Raw genomic sequence first — 21,993 nt, 5'->3', positions numbered from 1 at the left:
TCATTTGAATATGGAATCAATGCAAGGCCTAACATTTCATAATTTGCCAAAATGACAAAAGAAAAAAAAACCTTTGCAATTTATAATTTTATATGTATACAAATGAATCATTAGTCATTTAAAACGAGGTGAAAGGAAGATAGACAAGAGAATATGGGGTTGAGAAACTTCTGTATATTTTCATTTGCTGCAAAAAATAGAATGAATTCAGGAAGGTATGTGCAAGGATGGAAAGGCAGTAGAGAATAAATACCAGGTGAGAAAACCTGTGGGTAGAGAAAAAGAGGTAAACTTAATTATTTGTGGATTCATGGCTACTATGGTACAGTCAGTATCAGAATCAATGTCTTACATGAGCAGGTTTCAAACTTTTCATTTTGTCATGAGAAGCAAAAACTAATTTGAAACTTGCACTTTTGATTTAAGGACTTTATTTCTGACTCATACAATTTATATACTATGAACTAGCAGGAAATAAAAGCACATAGGTTTTGTTACCAGGCAATCATTGTGAACATTCTCTTCCATCTCTAACTTTACTGAGGTAGCATTGATAAATGAAAATTGCATGTTTATAATATAATGTGATATTTTGATATTAACCTAATATAGTTGTTTTTATATGTATATAGTAAAAGCATTTAAGATATATTTAGAAAATTTCAAAAACACAGTACATCATTATTAATGAAAATTATTAGGCTGCACAGTAGATAGCTGGAATTTATTCATCCTGCCTAATGTAAATTATGTATTTTTGACCAACTTTTCCCAATTCTATCAGCCCCTGGGAACCATCATTCTATTATGTTTCTCTAAGTTTGACATTTTTGGTTCCACATAAGTGACATCAGGCAGTATTGTCTTTTTGGTCTGGCTTGTTTCACTTAGCATATCTTCCATATTCATCCATGTTGTTAAATGTGACAAGATTTCCTTCTCTTTCAAGATTGGACAATATTTCATTGAATATATGAGGAAATGTTCAACTTCACTAATAATCAGGTAAAATCAAATTAAAACTACATGATTTATCATGTCACACCTCTTAAAATTGCTATTATCAGAAAGTAAAAACAAATGTTAGTGAGGGTGTTGAAAAAGGGAACTCTTATACCCCATGAATAGGAATATAACTATTATAGAATTATGAAAAAAATCAAAGTTCCTCAAATTAATAATAGGACTAGCAGGTGGGTGACAATAGACTAGATACCATTATACATTTAAGAATTTATTTTGCTTTTTTGTGTCATAATTTCTTCATCCAAAACATGAAGAGGTTGGACTAAACAGGGCTACAGTATCCTTTTTAATGCTGAACTCCATTAACCAATGAAACACAAATGACCTGAAGCAGAGATTGGTCTTGTTTCTTAATTAGTTATAGATAAAATATCATATCCATCATACAAAAACTAAGATAAGCCATTTAGTAATTTTTGCTAAAATTGAGCTGAATATAAAATCTGTTTCATTAACATAGAATTATATTTTCTAGCTAAACCAGTTCCATCAGAACCTCAAGAAGTAAATAATCTCAGATTATCTACCTGATGCCAACCCTAGCTCCATGGCTTCAATTTGTCTGTGAAAAAAGCCATGGATTATTTTGGCTAGGTTATTTATTTTTGTGGTACTATGGGTTACAAAAGGGTTAAGTTTGTATGTATATATGCAAGACATTTCTACCTGCTTACTCAATATCCTCTTTTTCCTTACTGAAACAATCCCAGTTGTGTTCAAAGCACCATAAGACAAAGACATAATCTTCTAAGACTCTCATGTATCTAAAGAGATTAAGAAGATGCAAAAATATATATAAAATAATCAGTGATAAATCTGATAAAAGGTAAGCTAATTAATTTCCATGTATTAAAATCTGGAAGATATTGATGTGACAATTTTAAGGAGGCCTCAACAAATGGAGAGATACTATGTACATGAGTCAGGAGCCTCAATTTTGTTAAGCTGTTCATTGCTTCAAATTCAAATCAATGCAACAACAATAAAAAATCACCCTCTCTTTTAAAACAAAAACAAAACAGAAATCCACAATCTGATTAAAAAACTCACAAGGCAAAGCAAAAAATCTAAAATTGCCACAACTCTGGAAAAAAAAAAACACAACAACAAAGAGTAAAACATAAGAGACCCAAAGTTAGAAGACTAGCACCATCTGATTTCCGAACATATTATAACACTTCAGTAATTCAGCAGAATGGAGTTGTCATCAAGACGGGAAAATAGATCAATGGAACAGAATCCGAGACCAGAAAGAGGCCCACAGACATAAACAATTGACTTTTCAACAAATGTGCTAAGTAAATTCAGTGGAGAAAGTCTCAAGAACTTGTGCTATAACAAATTTGTTACTTATGTACAAAAAATATGAAATCTGCATAAATCTAGATGCAAAAATTAACTAAAAATGGAACAAAGCCCTAAACATAAAAAAATAAACTTTATAAAGAAAATGTGAAATATGATCTTGAATCTAGCAAAGATTTATTGGATATGGCATCAAGAGCATAAAACATAAATTAAAAAATTCATAAATTGGATTTCATTAAGATCCCAAATCTCTTCTCTTTTGAAATACAGTTAAGAGAATTAAAAGACACGCCAATATGTGGAGAAAAATATTTATATCATATAATCTAATAAAGGAGGTATAAACATCACATTATGATCTTTCAAAACTAAAAAATAAGAAAATGAACAATCCAATTTAAAATTGAGGAAAATATTTGAATAAATTTTTCATCAAAGAATAAGTACATGGCAGGAAAGCATATGAAATGATGCTCAAAATCATTAGTGTAAGTTTTAGGGAATTGAACATTTAAACCACAATGAAATGAAAATACACATCTCTTAGAAGTAAGGGATTACTGTAGTGTATGTGCCTGACATTTTTCTATACAGGAGAGAGGAAAGCCTCTATTATTCTGAGGAAGTAGGGAAATGTCAACTTCTGCTGCAATCATCACCTACAGGGATCCACGGTAGAGGATGCCTATTAACAACTTGCTCGGGGCCCTTTTAGTACTGAGAAGGTAAGGGATGCTTTCCTCGGTTCTACAGCTCAGCTCCTGGCCAACTCCTCAGACAATGAAGAACAACTAGCTGGTACATGTCATAGAGTTCTGTAAGCCACACATAATTAACTGCTGCTAGAAAAAAAAAAATGTTTAGAAAGAATTTACTCCATATGTGAATCTGTGGTCCTTCACCTGTCTGTGGTCCTGACATGGCTATTGATATTAACCTATAAATTCATGGAAGGAATTGCTATGCAGAAAGATTTAAGGAGGAAAGAGATCTTTTTCTGAGATTTGCAGTTTCAGAAAAGTTGTGTCACTTTCTAGAACAACAAAAATAAAAGTCTTGTGTATATGGCAAGTAGAAGTAGACATAGATGAAATGTAACAGAATTTCCATTCCACTTGGAAGCTAATTATATGAATTTCCTAGCAAAAGCAGCAGTTGGCTATTTCAGTAAAATGGGATATTAAATTCTGCTTTAAAACTGAAGAACTACCTATGATTATGATTTCATTATCAGCTTCTTTAATTCTTTTTTCATTCATATATAGATAAATAATGCTGGAAATTGTTTTTAAAACCTCAAATACAGTTTTTGTTTGAGTTTTTGAGAAGGCCTGAAATGAATTTCATCAATTTAACTGTGCACTTATTTGTAAAATGTTCAAATGGTTAATTCTTCAATAAAACATTTAAAATCTATTCCTGATCTATCACTTCCTATGTTAAAATTATAAATTCTACAATATCTACCTATAAGCTAGGCAATTAGGGACATATTTTTCAACTCTATGGTCTAGTTAGATGTATGGCCTATCAGCTAAACACATCACATTGGCTTAAGGAATTAATGTAGCTCCTAAAATTAGAATACAAATGAGAAACTTATAGAGAATTTGACTTAACCAGAACTATACAAATGAGAGCAAGAGAGAAAGCAAAAATTATATATGCAGAAAAATCAAGAAGGACAAGAAAGGGGAATTCAGACCAATAGCAAATCAGAGACCCCAAGAAAGTGTTTTTCTTAGTGCACAGCTATTTGAATATACTACTAAATAGCTCTCTTGTAAAGTTTTGAAAACCAACAAAAATTATGCATATTCTGATAACTCCTCAGTGAGGTCTCCTTTGAAGCTCAATAAAACAAACTAAAGAAAGCAACTTGGGGAAAAAGACAAATATACGAGTTAATTTTTACTTGCTATATTAAGATATTATAAACTTCTTGTAAGATAATAGTTCATTTCAATGGAATAATTAGAAAAATCTAAACTTATTATTTAGATTTTTATTAGCAAGGCTAATTTATCTTAATCTTTAAAATGTACTTGAAATTAACCACTACCTACTGTTTACACACAGGACTTACATTTATAAAACAAGCAAACAACTGTCAATTTGACATATTAGGCATGAACATCTCCATTTTAAGAAATGTTGCACAGAAAAGATGAGACAAATATGCAAAATGAAAATCTTAATTTCAAGAATACTGCTATTCTCAAAATATATATCCAAGAGGTGAGTAAACTCTTAGTCTTTTTGCTATTAACATAATTTAATAAAATTAGAAAAAAGATGATGTTCTGACTCTAAAAAACAAAGTAGATGCTACCAATGTGTGTGCTTCCCTATCCTCATGGAGATAGAGGAATCGGCACCCCCAATGATATAATGGTGAGGAGACACCAAAGCCATCACTCAGTTGTGCACAACAGATTATTTTTCTAAGCTGTCAGAAAGGTCTAAAAGGCTCAATGGAAAGACTATTGCTTACCAACAAATGTTGCATTGTTGTGGTTTAGATGTGGTGTCCCCCAAAAGGTCACATGTGAGAATGCAAGAAAGTTTGGAGGAGAAATGATTGGGTTATAACATTAATCTAATTAGTAAATTAATCCCTGATGGGGTAAACTGAGTGGTAACTGGAGGAGGGTTGGGTGTGGTTCCTTCATTGGGGACGTGGCTATAAGGTATGTATTTTGTATCTGGAGAGTGGCGTCTCTCTGCTTTCTGTTCATGAGGAGAGCTGCTTCCTCTCCCACACTCTTCCTCCATGATGTTCTGCCTCACCTTTAATCCCAAGGAATGGACCAGCCTTGTATGGACTAAGACCTATGAAACTTTGGGCACTCAAGCAAACTTTACCTCCTCTACAGTTGTTCCAGTAGGGTCCCTTAGTCATAGCAGTGAAAGAGCTGACTAAAATATGCATAAGACTTATTATTTAGATTTTGATACCGTTATGTTAAGTAAACCTTGCTTTAAAAGCTTTTCAGGCAGAAGCTGGGGTTGTGACTCAGTGGCAGACAACTTGCCTCCCACATGTGAGGTCTGGGTTCAATCCTCAGCACCACATAAAAATAAACAAACAAAATAAAGATATGTGTCCACCTATAACTAAAAAAAAATTTTTAAATAATAATAATAATAAAAGCTTTTAAGGACAAAATCATCTTAAGAGGAACTAAAGGGAGAGAGGAAGATGGCAGAATAAAGAGCTCACTTCCAGGGCAGATCCGTGGTGTGACACCAAGAAAAGCAGACTGGCAGCTTTTCAGCAAGGTGGGTAAATAAACAAAAATTAGGGGGGGGACTTTACTGGAATTTAATACTGGACACTCAAAACAGACAGGGGACACAAGATATTGAATAATGAAATAAGGAAGAAATCCCCAGGTTCACAGCTTCAGCAGTGGCTGGAGGCACAAACAGAACAGTTCATCCACAAACACAGTAAAGCAATAAGGAAATTAAAGAAATCCCCATTCTCAGGAGGACTGAGGCATGTTGGGATATGGAGACAGCCAACCTCTATTATTGCCTCTTTCACTCTTTCTTTAATTATTTAATTTGATCTTCTCTCCTCCTGCCTCAAAACATCATATTTTAACCGCTTGTGTTCTTTGTCCACCATTTGAAATTGTAAACCCTTTTGCAAACCTACTGTTTTTATTGTAGGCAATAACTAAACATATCACTTCTGTTTATTGTGACAAAACTGTAGATGTCTTAGTAGGAGCTATTTGGTTTAAGGCTGTATATTGTTTGCAATAGTTGCTGTTATTATTTCTCTCCCTCTTAAGGCGAGGTACTGGAAACAATAAGTTTTGGTAACATTGCTGGTGAGACCACAAATTTGTGCAATCACTCTGGAAAGCAGTATGGAGATTCCTCAGAAAACGTGGAATGGCCACCATTTGACCTAGTTATCCTACTCCTTGGCATACCCCTAAATAAAAATTATGCATAAAATCAGCATATTACAGTGATGCAGCCACATCAATGTTTATAGCAGCTAAATTCACAACAGCTAAACTATGGGACCAACCTCCGTGTCCTTCAACACATGAATAGATAAAGAAAATATCACACACACACACACACACACACACACACAATGGAATATTAGTCAGGTATAAAGAAGAATGAGATTGTGGCATTTGCCGTAATGGATGGAACTGCAGACAATCATGCTAAATGAAATAAGCCAATCCCAAAAAGAACAAAGGCCAACTATTCTGATATGCAATGCTAACTCACAATAAGGAGAGTGGGTGGGGAGGGGAGAATAGAAGTACTTTGGATTAGAGAAAGGAGAATGAAGGAAGGGAAGAGCTATAGGAATAGGAAAATAGTTAGAATGAATCAGACATTATTTTCCCATGTGCATATGTGATTACATGACCAATGTAATTGTACATCATGTACAACCAGAGGAATGAGAAGTTACACTCCTTATATGTATAATATATCAAAATACATTCTACTATCATGTATAACCAATAATAACAAATAAATAAAAGAGAACTACATGTTTTTGGGTGCTTGACTGGTCAGCTATTCACCTGTTAAAGCACTCTTCTGTCTCTAGATATTCTCTCAACACCTGGTGGAAGATTGGCCCTAGTTTAATTTAAAAATTTCCATATGCCACCACATTTCCATAAATAGGCATTGGCATCTGCCACCCACAAACAAAATCTGCATTTCAAGCATTTGCCAGAGAATTCAACCTTCCACTGACCAATGTCTATTTGAGCCATCATTTCACAATTCTACATGCTGTGGTAGTTATTAGTTTTTCTTCTTCTCCTTAGCCTTCTTAGTCACTTAGCTCTCAACCTTGGCTGCATATGAGTAATGCTATTTATATCAGTTTTTCTCAATCCAATATTCAAACTACTATGCTCTGGGAATTGCTTTTATAGTCCTTCCTGGGTCTATCCCAAATGAATGAAAAATGTGGGCTCCAGAACTTGAGTCTTTTAAATATTTCCCCTGATCAGTTCTTAGTGTTTTTTAATAACAACATTCCTAAAACTAAGAAAATTATTGTGAGAAAACCTCCAAAATATATTTTGTACTCAAAAATATCACTCAATAAGTTAAATAGTTACCCAGGAATTTTTTATATAATAATTCATTCACAAATAAAAGTATGCTGGCAGCCAGATTGTTTCAGTGTTTCCCAAAAGTCCTCTGAGACTCAAGTCTTGACTTTGAGCCTCTGTAATGATCAAAAACAAGTTATATATATATATACACACACATACATACATATACACACACATATTTATAAAAAATATACAATGATAAAGAGCAAACATTCCTACTCCAAAAAGGAGAAACAGAGGTATAGAAAGGGGACAGGACCAAAGCAAGACTGAAACCCAGTTGTGTAAACAATTTCTGTAGTTTCATGTCCACCATATGTAGTACATTCATCAACTCGCTTGGGAAGCCCCACCTCTAGGCCCTTCCTGGATGCAGCCCTCATAACCTCTTTTACACTGGCTTTGTCTGTAGCCAGCAGTTTTCCTCAGGAGATATTCTACCTTACTGGTATCTCTTAATACAAGGAATCTCTGCTGAGCTGTGATTTCCTTCTTACAGTTTCATGGATACCCTCTCAGGGCCTTCCTCCAAGGAATCTGACCCTGCTACATTTTGCTTGACCTCCAGTGCTTTCCTTCAGAATTCTGGTGAAAGCTTCCATGACCCCTTAACTCCAGCAGCCTTCCCTCCTGCAGAACCAACACCACATGGATGATGGCAAGGTTTGTAGCCAGCTTTAGCAGCAGCTATGCCTTCTTTGACTAGAGCTGCAGCAAATTTGGAATGCGTGGGTGATTGAGCATAGTAGACCAAATACTGGGGAAACAACTTTATAGACCCTCATTGTACAAGCAGGGTGTCCCCATAGTCATAGTCTCTTCTCAAATGAATTTTCACTTTTACATCCTTGTGCCTGCAACGGGTATGGTATTTCTGATTCCTGAGATGCCCTCAAGGCATCTTTCCTATTTTCTCTGTGTAAAGTATTTAGTTTCTCTTTAGTAGCCGTAATCTCTTCAACAACCATGCTTTTCTTTTTTTTTTTTTTAAGAGAAAGTGAGAGAGGAGAGAGAGAGAGAGAGAGAGAGAGAGAGAGAGAGAGAGAGAGAGAGAGAATTTTTAATATTTATTTTTTAGTTCTCGGCGGATACAACATCTTTGTTGGTATGTGGTGCTGAGGATCAAACCCGGGCCGCACACATGCCAGGCGAGCGCGCTACCGCTTGAGCCACATCCCCAGCCCCAACCATGCTTTTCTTAGCCCCAATTTTACAAGCGTGTCTCGGGCCAAACAGCAAGTTTTTCAAATCCTTCCACCCTGCTTTCTCCTTCCAATTCTTAACAGAAAATCTGGCTAAAAGCCACCAGCAATTCCCATGCAATTCACTGCCTGAATTCTATGTTGCCTTGAAACTTCTTTCATCAGGTTAATTAGTAGTACATCATCTTTAAATTCAGACTCACAGAAAATGTTAGGACATGGACAAAATATAGACAAGTTATTTGGCAGAATGTAACATGAATGCCTTCTAATCCAATTTCCAGTAGGATCTTCATTCCCTTCGGAAACCTTATGAACATTGTCTTTAATGTCCACATTGTTATCAGCATTATGGTCTTCTGAGCTCCCATCAAAATTACCGTTTAAGTTCTGTGTACAATATTCTAAGGCTTCCCTAGCCTGCATCTCCAAACTTTTCTAAACACCTCCCAAGAAAGGAATTCCACCCCCCAAAGGCTTCTGAATCATGTGGTCAGGTTAGTCACAGCAACAACCCTACTACTGTTAGCAATTTCTGTGTTACTCTACTTTAGAAGACTGAAGGTGCTGGAGTCCTTTGTCCTCACCTGATCACAGCAGCCACTGAAGCACACACTCAAGAAGAATCAAGCTTGTGTGTACATCGGCTTTCACCTTCTTCCAATTTTTGTTCCACTGGTGCTCCCAGCAATATAGGACTGTGCTGCTCTCATTTGGGGGCTCCCCCCTCAGTTTGCTGTCCCACATATCAATGATTTCTGGATATACCCTGATCAACACACATGTCTTTTAATCTTAGGTTTCTATTTTTCTCTCTCTTTTGATACCAGGGATATACTTAAATACTGAACCACATCCCCACTCCACCCCCAACACCTTTTTTTTTTTTTTTTTGAGATAGGGCCTCACTAAATTGCTTAGGACTTTGCCAAATTGCTTAAGCTGGCTTTGAACTTGCAAAATGTCCTCCTTCCTCATCATCCTGAGCCACTGGGATTACAGGTATGTGTCACCATTTCAGCTCTTAGGTTTTTTTATTCCAAGTTGAAAATACAGATTAACCCATCACAGCTTCATATTTGAGAAGAATTTAAGATATTCAGATAGTAGAGAGAGTTCCTTCATACATCTCACTCAGCTTTCTCCATTATAAACAGCATACATTACCATGGAACATTTGTTAAAACCAAGAAACTTCCATTGGGACAGTTCTATTCATTAAACCACAGATGTTATATGGATTTTACCAGTTCTCCTATTAACATCCTCTTCCTGTTCCAAGATCTAATCTAGAACACCACATTGCATTTAGCATTCATATTTCTTTAGTCTCTTCTTATCTGTGACAGTTAATCAGTCTTGTTTTTCATAGCCTTGAAATTCCTGAAGAGTACTAAACAATGGTCCTTTACCTTGTTCCCAGCCTGGGTTGGTCTGCTGTTTTCTCATGCTTAGACTATTTTTTAAATCGAGGTTTTGGAAAAGAATATAACAAATATTCAGTAAGCTGATCTCATAAGATCATATTGGGGGTACATGAAATGCACTTGAAATCACTGGTAGTGTCAATCTTCATTATCTGTTGATTGAGGTACATTTTGCAGATTATTGTTGTTACTTTAGATAACTTAGGTCATATTCTTTTTTTCATCACACCTTTTAGTGAAGTTACATTCTACCTTTGCAATATAAGTATTTTTATTTGCCTCAGTCAACATGCCAGGTAGAATTTCCTTGTTAATACTGGCGTGTGAGTGAGTGAGTGTGTGTTTGTGTGTGTGTGTGTGTGCGCGCGTGTGTGCATGCATTAAAGTATGCTATTCAGAATGTAAAGTTTTATGTATCTAAACTACAGTACCATACAGAGTAGTTCCTTCAGTCTAAAAGAGTCCTATGCACACCTTTGTAGCAAGTCATTCCTCACTTGGAAAATCACTGATAAAAACTCATTGTTTTTCATCTATAATTTTTCTTTTGGTAGAATGAGTGGAATCATACACTGTGTAGTCTTTTGGGTCTGACTTCTTTCCTTTACATTTGAATTTTATCTATATCACTGTATGAATCACCGTTCTAAGTGTTTTGTCATTTGTCTTTGAAATTCAGATGTTCAAAATTTTAAATAAAAAGATTTCATGTAAAAAAAACAAAACAAACAAACAAACAAACAAAAAAACAAGCTCCCAGGTGTATATCTATAAAAAAGATAAAAGATTTCAGACCTTTGCTTTTTCCCTTAAAATTAAAATAAGTTATTCTTGTTTCTAATCATAAAACTAGATAATAGAGAGAACACATTGCCAACAGCCCTAGCATCCAGAGATGATCACCAATTTCTTCTAATTGTGGGTGTATATACTCATGTGCTCAGACCATAACACATTTGGAGCTTCAAAGTCTAAAGCAGGAATGAGTCATGTTTGAGAAACAGAAAGAAGGCCAGGTTTGAGGAAAGGATGATATTAAGAAAGAGGTGGGTATAATACAAAATGCACTTGGAGATAGAGGTCAGCCCTGTAGAGCAGGGGTTCTTTAGATTTGGGGTGTGTCAAAATCACTAAGAGCACTAGTTAAAATACACTGCAGTCCTGCACCCCCACCTCCACCCCCACAGAGTTTCCAATTAAGCAGACCTAGAGTGGGGCTTGAGAATATGCATGTTTAGCAACTCTCTTGTTCCCTTTGATGCTGCTGGTCCAGGGTCACGCCCTGAGAACTCCTACTGGGCCTGCTACACTAAGATGAGGAGTCTTCTTTTTATTGCAAATATATGAGAATATACTGGTTAATTTTAAGGACAGAATATTTGTTTTGAATTTTAAATAAATCACAATGGCTGCAAAGACTGGATAAGAGGGGACAAGATGGCAAATGGGAAAGTGGAAGCAGACTATCAGTACATGTGAGAAATGACAATGCCTTGAATTAGGGGAATAGAGACTGAGATGGGGATGGATTTAGGAAAATTCAGGAAAAGCAGACAGAATTTGAAACAGGATGGGTATTATGGCAAGAGAAGGAGAAACAAAAGGAACATCTAGATAACTGGCATGATAGCCTCTATGAAAGACTTGACAGGGACGTGAGTTACACGTTCTATTTCATATACAATTGGAAATACCAAGTATTCAGATTAATTATACAAAATCTGAAAATCCAAGAAAGAAAAATAATATTGAAATCACTGATGCATAAATGGTAATTTTAATCTTAGGGCCTACATAGGTCATTAGTGTAGATCAGTGGTTCTCAAACAAGGGTGATTTTGCATGCACCACATAGGACATCTGGCAATATCTAGAGACATTTTTTATCTTGATTGGTAGGTGGGGGTTCAGGAAAACTACTGGCATCTATTGACTAGTGGTTAGGGATGTTGACAAATAACATAAACAGGCTAGAATGCCGTATATATATTTTTGATATCCCAAACAAGATAATTTATTGATATCAAAAATACTAAGGTTGAAATAGTACCAGATAAAACACAATTAGGTGGCATAGATAGAAAAGTTGTCTTGTATGAAGGGAGTAAAGGAGCATAAGCTCTTTCTTTGATATGCAATTGTGTAGAAAATACACATCGGATACACTTACACATCCAATTTAGAAAGTGCTTCAGTTAATATCTTAAGAATTACTTATAATGTAATATTTAAGGTGGCTGTGGTGAAATACTGAAAAGTAGTTACAATAAGGAAATAAGGTGAATTAATGTAATAATAGTTTAAATAAAAAACTGATTCCTCAATCCATAGGGAAGATAGGTAATCTCTTGTGGGTGGTCAGTCCACTGGTGTGGTCAACTCGTCACTCAGCTACCTCTGTCTCAGGAGGTAGAGACGCATGATCAACAACAGACACTGGGAACTGGTGAGAGTGCTGGCAGGTAACAACTTCGACCTCCAGGCAAGCTCCTTTAATGTGGAGTGATTACAATTGATATAGAATGCATTTTCCAATCATACATAAGCAAGCAGGTTATACAACATCTAGAAACCAATCAACTTATGATTAATGTTACCACACTATGAGGCAGCTCTAAATATTGCTACGTGGTGGAAAACAGTCTGGAAAGATCTTTGTCCCTAGGGGAGGGGGCTTTACGAGTTGGAAGTTTCATGCCCTGAAGCACCTAATTCTCAGTTTCCCGGCCTTGTAGCCTGACAACGCTGACCTCAAGCACTGAAGATGTGGTTTCACTGACTGCTCGCTATAGCAAAGCGACCCATCCTGCAGGTGTTCCTGTCAGGCCCGTATGAGCGTAGGTTTTCCTAGCACTCTGTTCTGCTCATAGCTGCTAGCTGCAAACTGAAAGTTATTCCAACAATCTCTGATGCTTCTCTGTTAGATTATGCTACATATATGCTTTATTGAATGACTAAATATATGAACATGTCAGCATATCAATGACTGAAGAGTAGAGCATAACTCCTAGGTATTAACAAATATAAGATCAAGGAAATGGAAGAGGAAATCTGACATTGGAAGTAGAATAATTCTAAGAGTGTAAGAGAGGTAGAAGAGCAAAAGAAATTGAAATGAATAGAAATTCTGACTTCAAGGATAACATTTTCTAATATTTGGAATGCTCCTAGGGTCTTTCAACATCTGCCATCGTGAAAACTATCTAGTGCAACCAGAAATTTTCAATTAAGATTTCAGAAGGGTTTTTTCTCTGAAAAATATCTATAAAAACAGTCTTTAGATTTGGATATGTTAGATTCACACTGCAGAAGATAGCCCGACAGCCCACTGCTTGGAATACATCTACTTTGTAAAAAAAACAGATCACCTTGCACAGACAGACATCATGTATCCACCTAAAAGCAATATTTAATGCCAGCAGATACTGAGTAGAGTGGGAGTACACAGGGACTATGTAAATATATTCTAGATATGAAAAAGTGATTATAGGGAAAAAGTAAACTTCATGTTAAAAGATATGGAGGAAGATCTTCCCACAGGGAAAAGAGAAGAGGTAAGAGAAATAAATATACTTCAGAGACCTCTGTAATTAGGCTAGTCACAATGAACATAAAGAGCAGATAATGTCACATATAAAGATGATCCTTTTAATCCATGAGCAGACAATGTGTCAATGAGAATTACCTTTCACCAGGAAGGACAAGTTGGACAGCATTGCTCGCCTTCTTTGGCTAAGGTACATGTGTGTGAGAATGACTGAGTTGGTGACTGTGAGCTTGAATGTCCCCAATATGCACTCAAAGCCTCTCAGGATACCTCCTGTGTTATAGACCACTATGCTTAATTGCTTAGATCTATGAAGTAGGACTGCATAAAATTACAAATATATAATGTATGTAATTTATGGACAGAAAGTTCACACACTGCTTATGTGTGAACCTTACCTCAGAATCAAATTAAGTTCACATTGGGCCACCCTGAATGCACAGGGCTGACCATCACTTACCCTGCCCAGTTCCTTATCTTCAAGGGCTAGGACCCCAGTGCTTTCTGTGAAGAGTTTTACTTTGACCACAGGCCGAGGATGGGTAGTGGTGAAATCTCCTTGAGTTCCCCATCTGCAAAGCAGTAAAAGAGATTTTCTTTAAAACATAGCATTAATTTTTCCCAGATAGATGTGCCTCCATAAAAGGCACACTAAGCAATAGAGAATCTTTTGCAGCTCAATGAGATTTTTTATCTTTGCTTTTGTTTCTGACAGATGGTGCCATCAAGAAGGAAAATTGACAATAAGCTTTAGAGCTTGTAATAGTTATTTCAGCTATTTAAAAAATTAGCATGTTGCACTAAAAATCATGGTGTGCCTATAAGCATTTAGGTAAAAGCAAAGCATTATAGATGTAACTAGGGAAATATATCATTTTATTAATTCAAATGTAAATTATAACCCCCTTTTTATGGATGTCTGGGGGAAATTGCTAAGGGTGTTTCATATAAAAGGTGGTTGTTCAAAAAACTATTCTTACATACTGAGGACTTTGCTCCTCCTACTTTTGGGAAATCTTCCCTAAACATTATATATTTTTAAGTGGGGTAATTATCTATCTAAAGGCTATTACTTTATATGTCTTTTTACAGCTCCTGTCAAAAAGAAATATGCATCATAACGAACGTGAGTGGTTTTCAGTTAATTTCCCAGTACATTCTCTTAGGAATGGAATAAGTCTGTCGACATCTGGCTTTTCAAATCATCATAACAAAATAACATGTTTTCTTGGCTTATCTTTTAATTAATAGCATCTTGTCTTTATCACACACCAATTCATTCTAGCTTATTGACAAACCTAACTGGCACATGCTTGATATTAAAAAAACTTATCAATATTTCTCATAATTCTGAGATATCACAGGCAATGAGTCTTGACAGAGCACAAAGAAAAAAAATACCACAGAAGAGGAAAAAGAAAATGGAGACTTAACAAAATAAAGATTTATGGTAAAAATAAAATACATTTTTTTAAAAGGAATTTATCACTATCATGGAACTGTCTATATTTTATTTTATAAGCATTATTTGGAAAGTTTGTGAAATCTAGAAAGTTGGGGGGGGAAGCATGATAATAAGTAAATTATTATGATTATGTGCTTGTCTCCTACAATAACATTTATAATGCTGTAATATGTGTACAGTAAAGGAAAGGCCATTTCAAGGACTAAAGAAATTAGCATCTATATGTGGTCAGTTGAAACCAAAATCAAATGCCAGAGGGAAGAGAGAGATTCAGTTAGAATGAAGCAGCACTTTAATTTCCATTTTAGACTTCTAGAAAGGAGTTAGCAAAGAAATCTTTTTGAATTAAGGTGGTCTGAAATAGAGGACAGGTAAAATAGAAATAAAAATAGACTCAGAATGAAAATAAAGAAGCAGAAAAAAATTCTCTCTTTACTATGTTGAAGCTTAAACCTTAAATACAATCAGCTCTGGTAAAGATTCCCATGACACCCCCTACTTTATTTGTCATTCTTTATTGCATGGTTAAATTTGCAAGGCTACCCTTGGAGACAGTTCCCTATAATTGGAATCAAAGGTTCCTGATAGTCTTGTAGGCATCTATTAGTCTTCCACAGAATTTGCTGATCTTAAAAAATTCTATTTATAAACATATATGAAATTGATTTTTCTCCTTTAATTTCAAAAACCTTTATAAGTATGTATATTGCTTTCCATGATCGTTTGAAATTCTGAACATACTCCACTATGCAATTCTCCAAAGAGAAAAATATTGATTGACCCCATTAACCATCTGAAGGGACCTTGTGAGTTTTCTTTTAACCTTGTTCTCCTGCCGTTCTACATGAAAGGAAATATGTGGCTAATTCACACTTGCTAAACAGCACAAAACAAATAATGCACATGCAAAAATCTGTGCTCGCTCATGATCCCATGAATGTCTAGAAAATCAGCTTTTACCTTTAATCCTTCACAGACAAGCAACTTTTAAAAACTAATCCATAAAATACCACAGTAGAATATTGCTCATTTATTCATTAAAAATATTATATTGAAAATGATATCATAATAAATAAATAAATAATATCTACTTTAAAAGTGCCTACAAAATAAGATATAGTTAAAAAAAATAATAATAAATACAACAACTCCACCACTCAAGTTATGATGGGGAATGTACCAGACTATTAGAAGAGCCCTTTATGTGCTGTGTTGGTCACATGTTCTCTTCTATTTCCCTTACACTACTCTGAAGTAGCTAGGATTCTGAATTTTTATTAGTCATTCTGCTGAAAGGAAATATTTTTTAGCATTTCACCTCTAAGTGTGATCACTGCTGTAGGTTTTTGGTAGATGATCTTTAATAGGTTAAAAAAAAAACCTTCTTTATTACACATACACATATAAATTAATCAGAATAAACAGATGTATGCCTATAGAAATCATATATATATCATATATTCTATATGATACACAGACAATATAAATACTATATCTAATAGGTACATCATATAATGTTACAAATGATACATAGAGTAGATATATAATGTGTGTGTGTGCATATATGCAATCATGGGCTATATAACTTTTAGGTCAACAACAGACATCATATAGGATGCTGGTCCCATATAGCTGAGGCGTACAGGCAATGCCATCTAGGTTTGTGTATGTAACTCTATAATGAAAGTGCCTAATAGTAGATTTCTCAGAATATATCCCACAACTCAGCAACATGGTACTGTACATACACACACAAACACATACATTTGGGGGGCAGTTTGTGGTCCTAAAACAGTGATTACTTTTCAACTATTAGATGTGTGTAAAATTAGAGAAATAACACTATCCTAGGGATGGTAATAAGGGACAGACATGCTTGGCAAAGTAGACTAGGTACTGAATTAATACATTTTAGGATAAGTGAGCATTCACTAGAAAACAAAGAGTTAGTTGAAATATGTAAGAAGGTAGTTGTAATCTAGACCCTGGAAATGAATTTGAGATATCCATTCCCAAAACCAGTATGTCAATTAAGGCATAGTCTGATTGGTAATCCAGGAGAATATTAGGGGCCCTGTAGATAATCTGTGAGAATTAGCTAACCCAGGAAGCCCTGGGCTGCTGAGTCATGGACAGGGAGTGCTAGCAGCCAGCTTCCATCAGGTGAGGAAGGCAAAAATAAGGTGCTTGCAGGCAGTGAGAAGCTGAGTTTAGGATATCCACAGATCCAGATTATAACAAGCCAGGGAACTCGACGTCACTAACTTTTAACAAAATGTGCAAATAAAGGGGTCCATGAATATGAATATGGTAGCACTCAACAGACAGAAGCATTTTGATAATTTGATAATTTCTTCTATGAAAAATAAGCTAAAATATGTGCAATTAGAAAATACTTATGAATTCTCAAATGAATTAAAAACTCAAGTCCCTCCATCCCCCTCAAAAAGGAAGGACAAAGATAACAGGCCTACTTTTAATATTCACTGAGATATTTTCTTGATTCCTACCTAATTGGCATGTTTAAATACTTTCAGAAATCAATACCAGTTATTATCTTCCTACTATTTCCTCAGTATTAAGTGATGAAAGAGTGCATTACCCCTGCTGTCAACTGCTTTACTCAAAATACATTGCCTTTCTCTACTTGTATGAATGTATTATTTATGAGGATTCAGACTTCCAATGTAAATCTTCAAATGAATAAAATATCTACAAAACACCTTTGCAAAGACAGCAGGACTTCCTAACTATGAAAACACAGAGTAGTTCATATACCAACTGAAATAACTGACATTAATTATGAATTTCCTATTAAATAAAGCATACTGAAAATTTGTTATCAGAAGCAAAAATATACATGCTTGCCTTTTCATCCATTTCTAGGAATGTACCCTAGTACCCTAGCTATTTCTAGGAATGTACCCTAACCAAATATGTGTAAGTACTGAAAAGAGTATAAGCAGAAACATATTCACTATAACATAACAGGAAAAAAATTAAGCAAACTAAATTTCTACTATGAGAAAAATGATTATGTAAATTATGGGCAGATGATGGAATAGTCTGCTGCCATTTATAATGGTGGTTACAGAGATGATATAAAATCACTCAGGATATGAAGTTTAGACAACAAAAGAATACAAAACTTACTATTCACTATTTATTAATTTTAAAAAAATCTGGGGGGCTTGTATGTGGAGGACAATACCCTAGTGCCAGAAACTGAAATCCCTATTCTCTTGGAATTTATTTTCTAACAGATGGCAGATAATATATAATTTCATTATTATATACTAAACTTCCTAACCCTGGCCTTCACTCTTTTTTTTTTTTATTGTTGGTTGTTCAAAACATTACATAGTTCTTGACATATCATATTTCACATTTTGATTCAAGTGGGTTATGAACTCCCATTTTTACCCCGCATACAGATTGCAGAATCACATCAGTTACACTTCCATTGATTTACATATTGCCATACTAGTGTCTGTTGTATTCTGCTGCCTTTCCTATCCTCTACTATCCCCCCTCCCCTCCCCTCCCCTCTTCTCTCTCTACCCCCTCTACTGTAATTCATTTCTCCCCCTTGTATTATTTTTCCCTTTTCCCTCACTTCCTCTTGTATGTAATTTTGTATAACCATGAGGGTCTCCTTCCATTTCCATGCCTTCACTCTTAATGGCAGGATACCTCACGTGGTCTCCTAGTTGCTACAGAACAAGATGTATAACTGGGACTTACAGGAGTTTCAAAAACAACTAGCATTAGTTTAAAATATGTTGAAAATCATAAACAGTAAGACAGTTATGTTCAAACAACTCAAAATTCTTTAACTCAAAATTCGTATTATGAATATATATAATACACTCATGATTAGAGAAGCTAAGTATTTAAAGGCAGGTTCAATCTACATTAGTATTCCTGATCTATGATCAGCACTACAGAATTAAATAAGTATCTACAATTCCAAAAGTTATCTGATCTGAAATTTTTTAGTTAACCCCTGTTTTTGAATTTTTAAATGTATAGATTAAAAATATTAGGTGGTCAATATAGTCAATATGATTTATAAAAGTCTAATTTTGACATCCTATTAAGATTGTCTATCCTTAACCAGAGACTATATGAATAATAACCCAGATTTCTTTTAAAATTTTCTATTCAAATTTTCAAGCTGTTGAAAATTTAATCATGTTATAAAGTGGTAGTTTTAATTAATTTTTAATTTGGTCCAATCTCATTTCTTTAAAATGTCAAACATATTTATAAAATTATGCAAGAACTTTGATTTGGCTTTGAACTTTATGTCCTACAGATCTATCTTCTGAGTTATGCTATATTGCTTTATTAATTGTAGTTTTATACGTTATGATATTCATCAGAACAAAATGTAAACATACGTTTTACAACTTTTATTTCTAATTAGGAAAAAGGAAATTCCTGTAAAAATATTACAAAATATTTCTTGTTGAAGTCTTAACTTTTAATTATTCTATGTAGCTTCCATGCATTCCTTATTAAATCATTTCATGGTGTTTTATAATTTGGAGTCCAAGGAATTTATTTATTTTATGTAATCTGACTATTGCTGTATAAGAAAGTTATAGCTAAATTTTCTTCTTTTTTAAACTATTTTTTTCTTTTATTTCCAACCTAATGAGGACTTTTAAAAATCCATTTTTTCACCAAATGTCTTTTTTACCATTAACCTATTACAAAGAGTGAATTATTAAAATAATGAAGGAATAATGGCATATGATTCCAAATGCATTGCTATGTCATAACAGATAATATTGAAAATCCAATTATCAGTGTATAAATGAGTCTTTAAGGAAATACAAATAAATTTTAAGCTTTTTCATCCTATAATTTTTAAACACTCCAATTATGGGTAAATTATCATTTTTGTAATTCATAACAGATAATATTGAAAAACCAATTATCAGTGTATAAATGAGTCTTTAAGGAAATACAAATAAATTTTAAGCTTTTTCATCCTATAATTTTTAAACACTCCAATTATGGGTAAATTATCATTTTTGTAATTCATAACAGATAATATTGAAAATCCAATTTATCAGTGTATAAATGACTCTTTAAGGAAATACAAATAAATTTTAAGCTTTTTCATCCTATAAGTTTTAAACACTCCAATTATGGGTAAATTATCATTTTTGTAATTTAGATATTTTAAGATTAAAATGATATTCATCCAAGAATATTGGCATAAGTGGAACTTTTGATTCATGACCCACACATGCAAACACAAGATATGCATAGCACTGATGTAAATATTCTCTTTGGAAGTAGAAAATATTGTCAAAAGTTTCCAGTACTAGATTTAAGTAGGTTGAGATCTCTTTTTGTAGTCCTGTGGGGAATCTGCTGGAGAAATTGAATTTGAATTCACTTAATTCATGAAAAACAGTAATGACTGTTATTTTCAGTGATATGTGTTCTGTGAGAAGGAAGATGGTTGGTTATTCAGTGTTCCTTAAGAGGAAGCAAGAGAGAATAAAGATACTTGAAACTGAGATACTGATCAGAAAAATGCGCTGAGGAAAACCTGATGGTATCATTAAAGGTATCAAACAATGCCATTTGCAACTGTTTACATACAACAGTGCCCCTGCTCTATGCAGTGACTGTTATGCAGGTTTCCTTTACTTAAATATTAATAGAACCTGAATTCCTTTCCTGTATTTGTTGGTACTTTTCTTTTAGTCAGTGTCCTGCCCATGATGGCCATGAATAAATTCATTCTGAGACCATCTTAGAGGGCTGAAGTACCCACCGCCACTCTCCGTCAGATTGCAGCAACAAAACAGGTGTGTGTGACCCAGCCCAGCCCCCAAACTTAGGGGGATTTCGCATAAAATCTCTCCTAGACTTTCAGGGGGAGGCAGTATCAGAGTGAGCCTGCATAAAGACTAAAGGGGAGCTAGAGGCACCTGACGCTCAACCCCCCCTCCCATCAGTGGACAAAACAAAAGCTGCCTAGCCAGCGCTGGGGGAGGGGCAAGCAGAAAAAAACAAAACCATAGAGTGCCGGGGATCCCAAAAGCCAACGGTGTGACCCCAGAGATCCAGGCTGTCTGATACGCGCGGCCTGCCCCGAGGCTACAGAAGGCGTGGCGCCGCAGAGAAGGGGTTAACCAGTCAGCAGGGAATTAAGTGGCTGCGACACGGTGGTATCCCACCAGCCAAACCCAAGCCCGCACTGACCCCCGGGCTGAGTTCGGGATTGCAGTCGGGGAAGGAAGCCGGTAAGGCCCCGCCCCCCACAAGGGACACTCCGCTAAGGCAAACAGCGGCCACCATCTTAGAGGGCTGAAGTACCCACCGCCACTCTCCGACAGATTGCAGCAACAAAACAGATTGCAACAAAACAGGCCCAGAGTATAGCATGAACTGCCGAGAACCATCACTGAGGGGAAATCTGGTCTAGCAGGAGAACCCAAGCCTAGCAGGAGAGAACAGGAGACTAGAGGCAAGGCTCTCGTGACTGGGCAGCTGTAAACTGCAGGCCCGCCGGCGACAGTTCATCCACTGCCAGGGTAACTGGGCGGTAGGAGAACGCCCTCCCGCTGGCGATGGATCACCTGCCCACGGCCTGAGATACTGGGCGGCGGGAGTCTGCCTGCCTGCCACGACCGGGTGCTGAAACCAAACAGAGACAGTCCACTCACACCCCCCCATTAGGGCACCCCGGCAAGGAGACTGGGGCACGGCATAGCAGAGTAGTGTCGTCACTGGAGCTCGGACGTCGGAATTCCTTCCCAGCAGAATCCACATTAGCAGGCATAGTTCAACAACACAAAGGAGAGACATCAGAGTAATACAGAAACAAAACAAATCTATAGAAGAGAGCAGAAACACGACAATCAAAAAGAACTGGAAA

The 21,993-nt window shown here is 35.6% G+C and overlaps 1 protein-coding gene across 5 annotated transcripts in view; it reads right to left on the bottom strand.

Moving 5' to 3' along the window:
• Positions 1-21,993, bottom strand: part of CADPS2 (calcium dependent secretion activator 2) — a 548,538-nt gene that overhangs the window by 252,707 nt on the left and 273,838 nt on the right. For all 5 annotated transcript variants that reach the window (XM_081286753.1, XM_081286749.1, XM_081286750.1 and 2 more), the window contains exon 7: positions 14,085-14,196. In XM_081286753.1, coding sequence (XP_081142879.1) covers positions 14,085-14,196 — 112 coding nt within the window. The remainder of the gene's footprint in view (positions 1-14,084; positions 14,197-21,993) is intronic.

Source organism: Spermophilus citellus (assembly GCF_964194105.1).
Source record: "Spermophilus citellus genome assembly, chromosome: 3".
Taxonomy (NCBI): domain Eukaryota; kingdom Metazoa; phylum Chordata; class Mammalia; order Rodentia; family Sciuridae; genus Spermophilus; species Spermophilus citellus.
The sequence above is the reverse complement of the archived record's forward strand: the minus strand, read 5'-3'. Positions and strand labels throughout refer to the sequence as shown.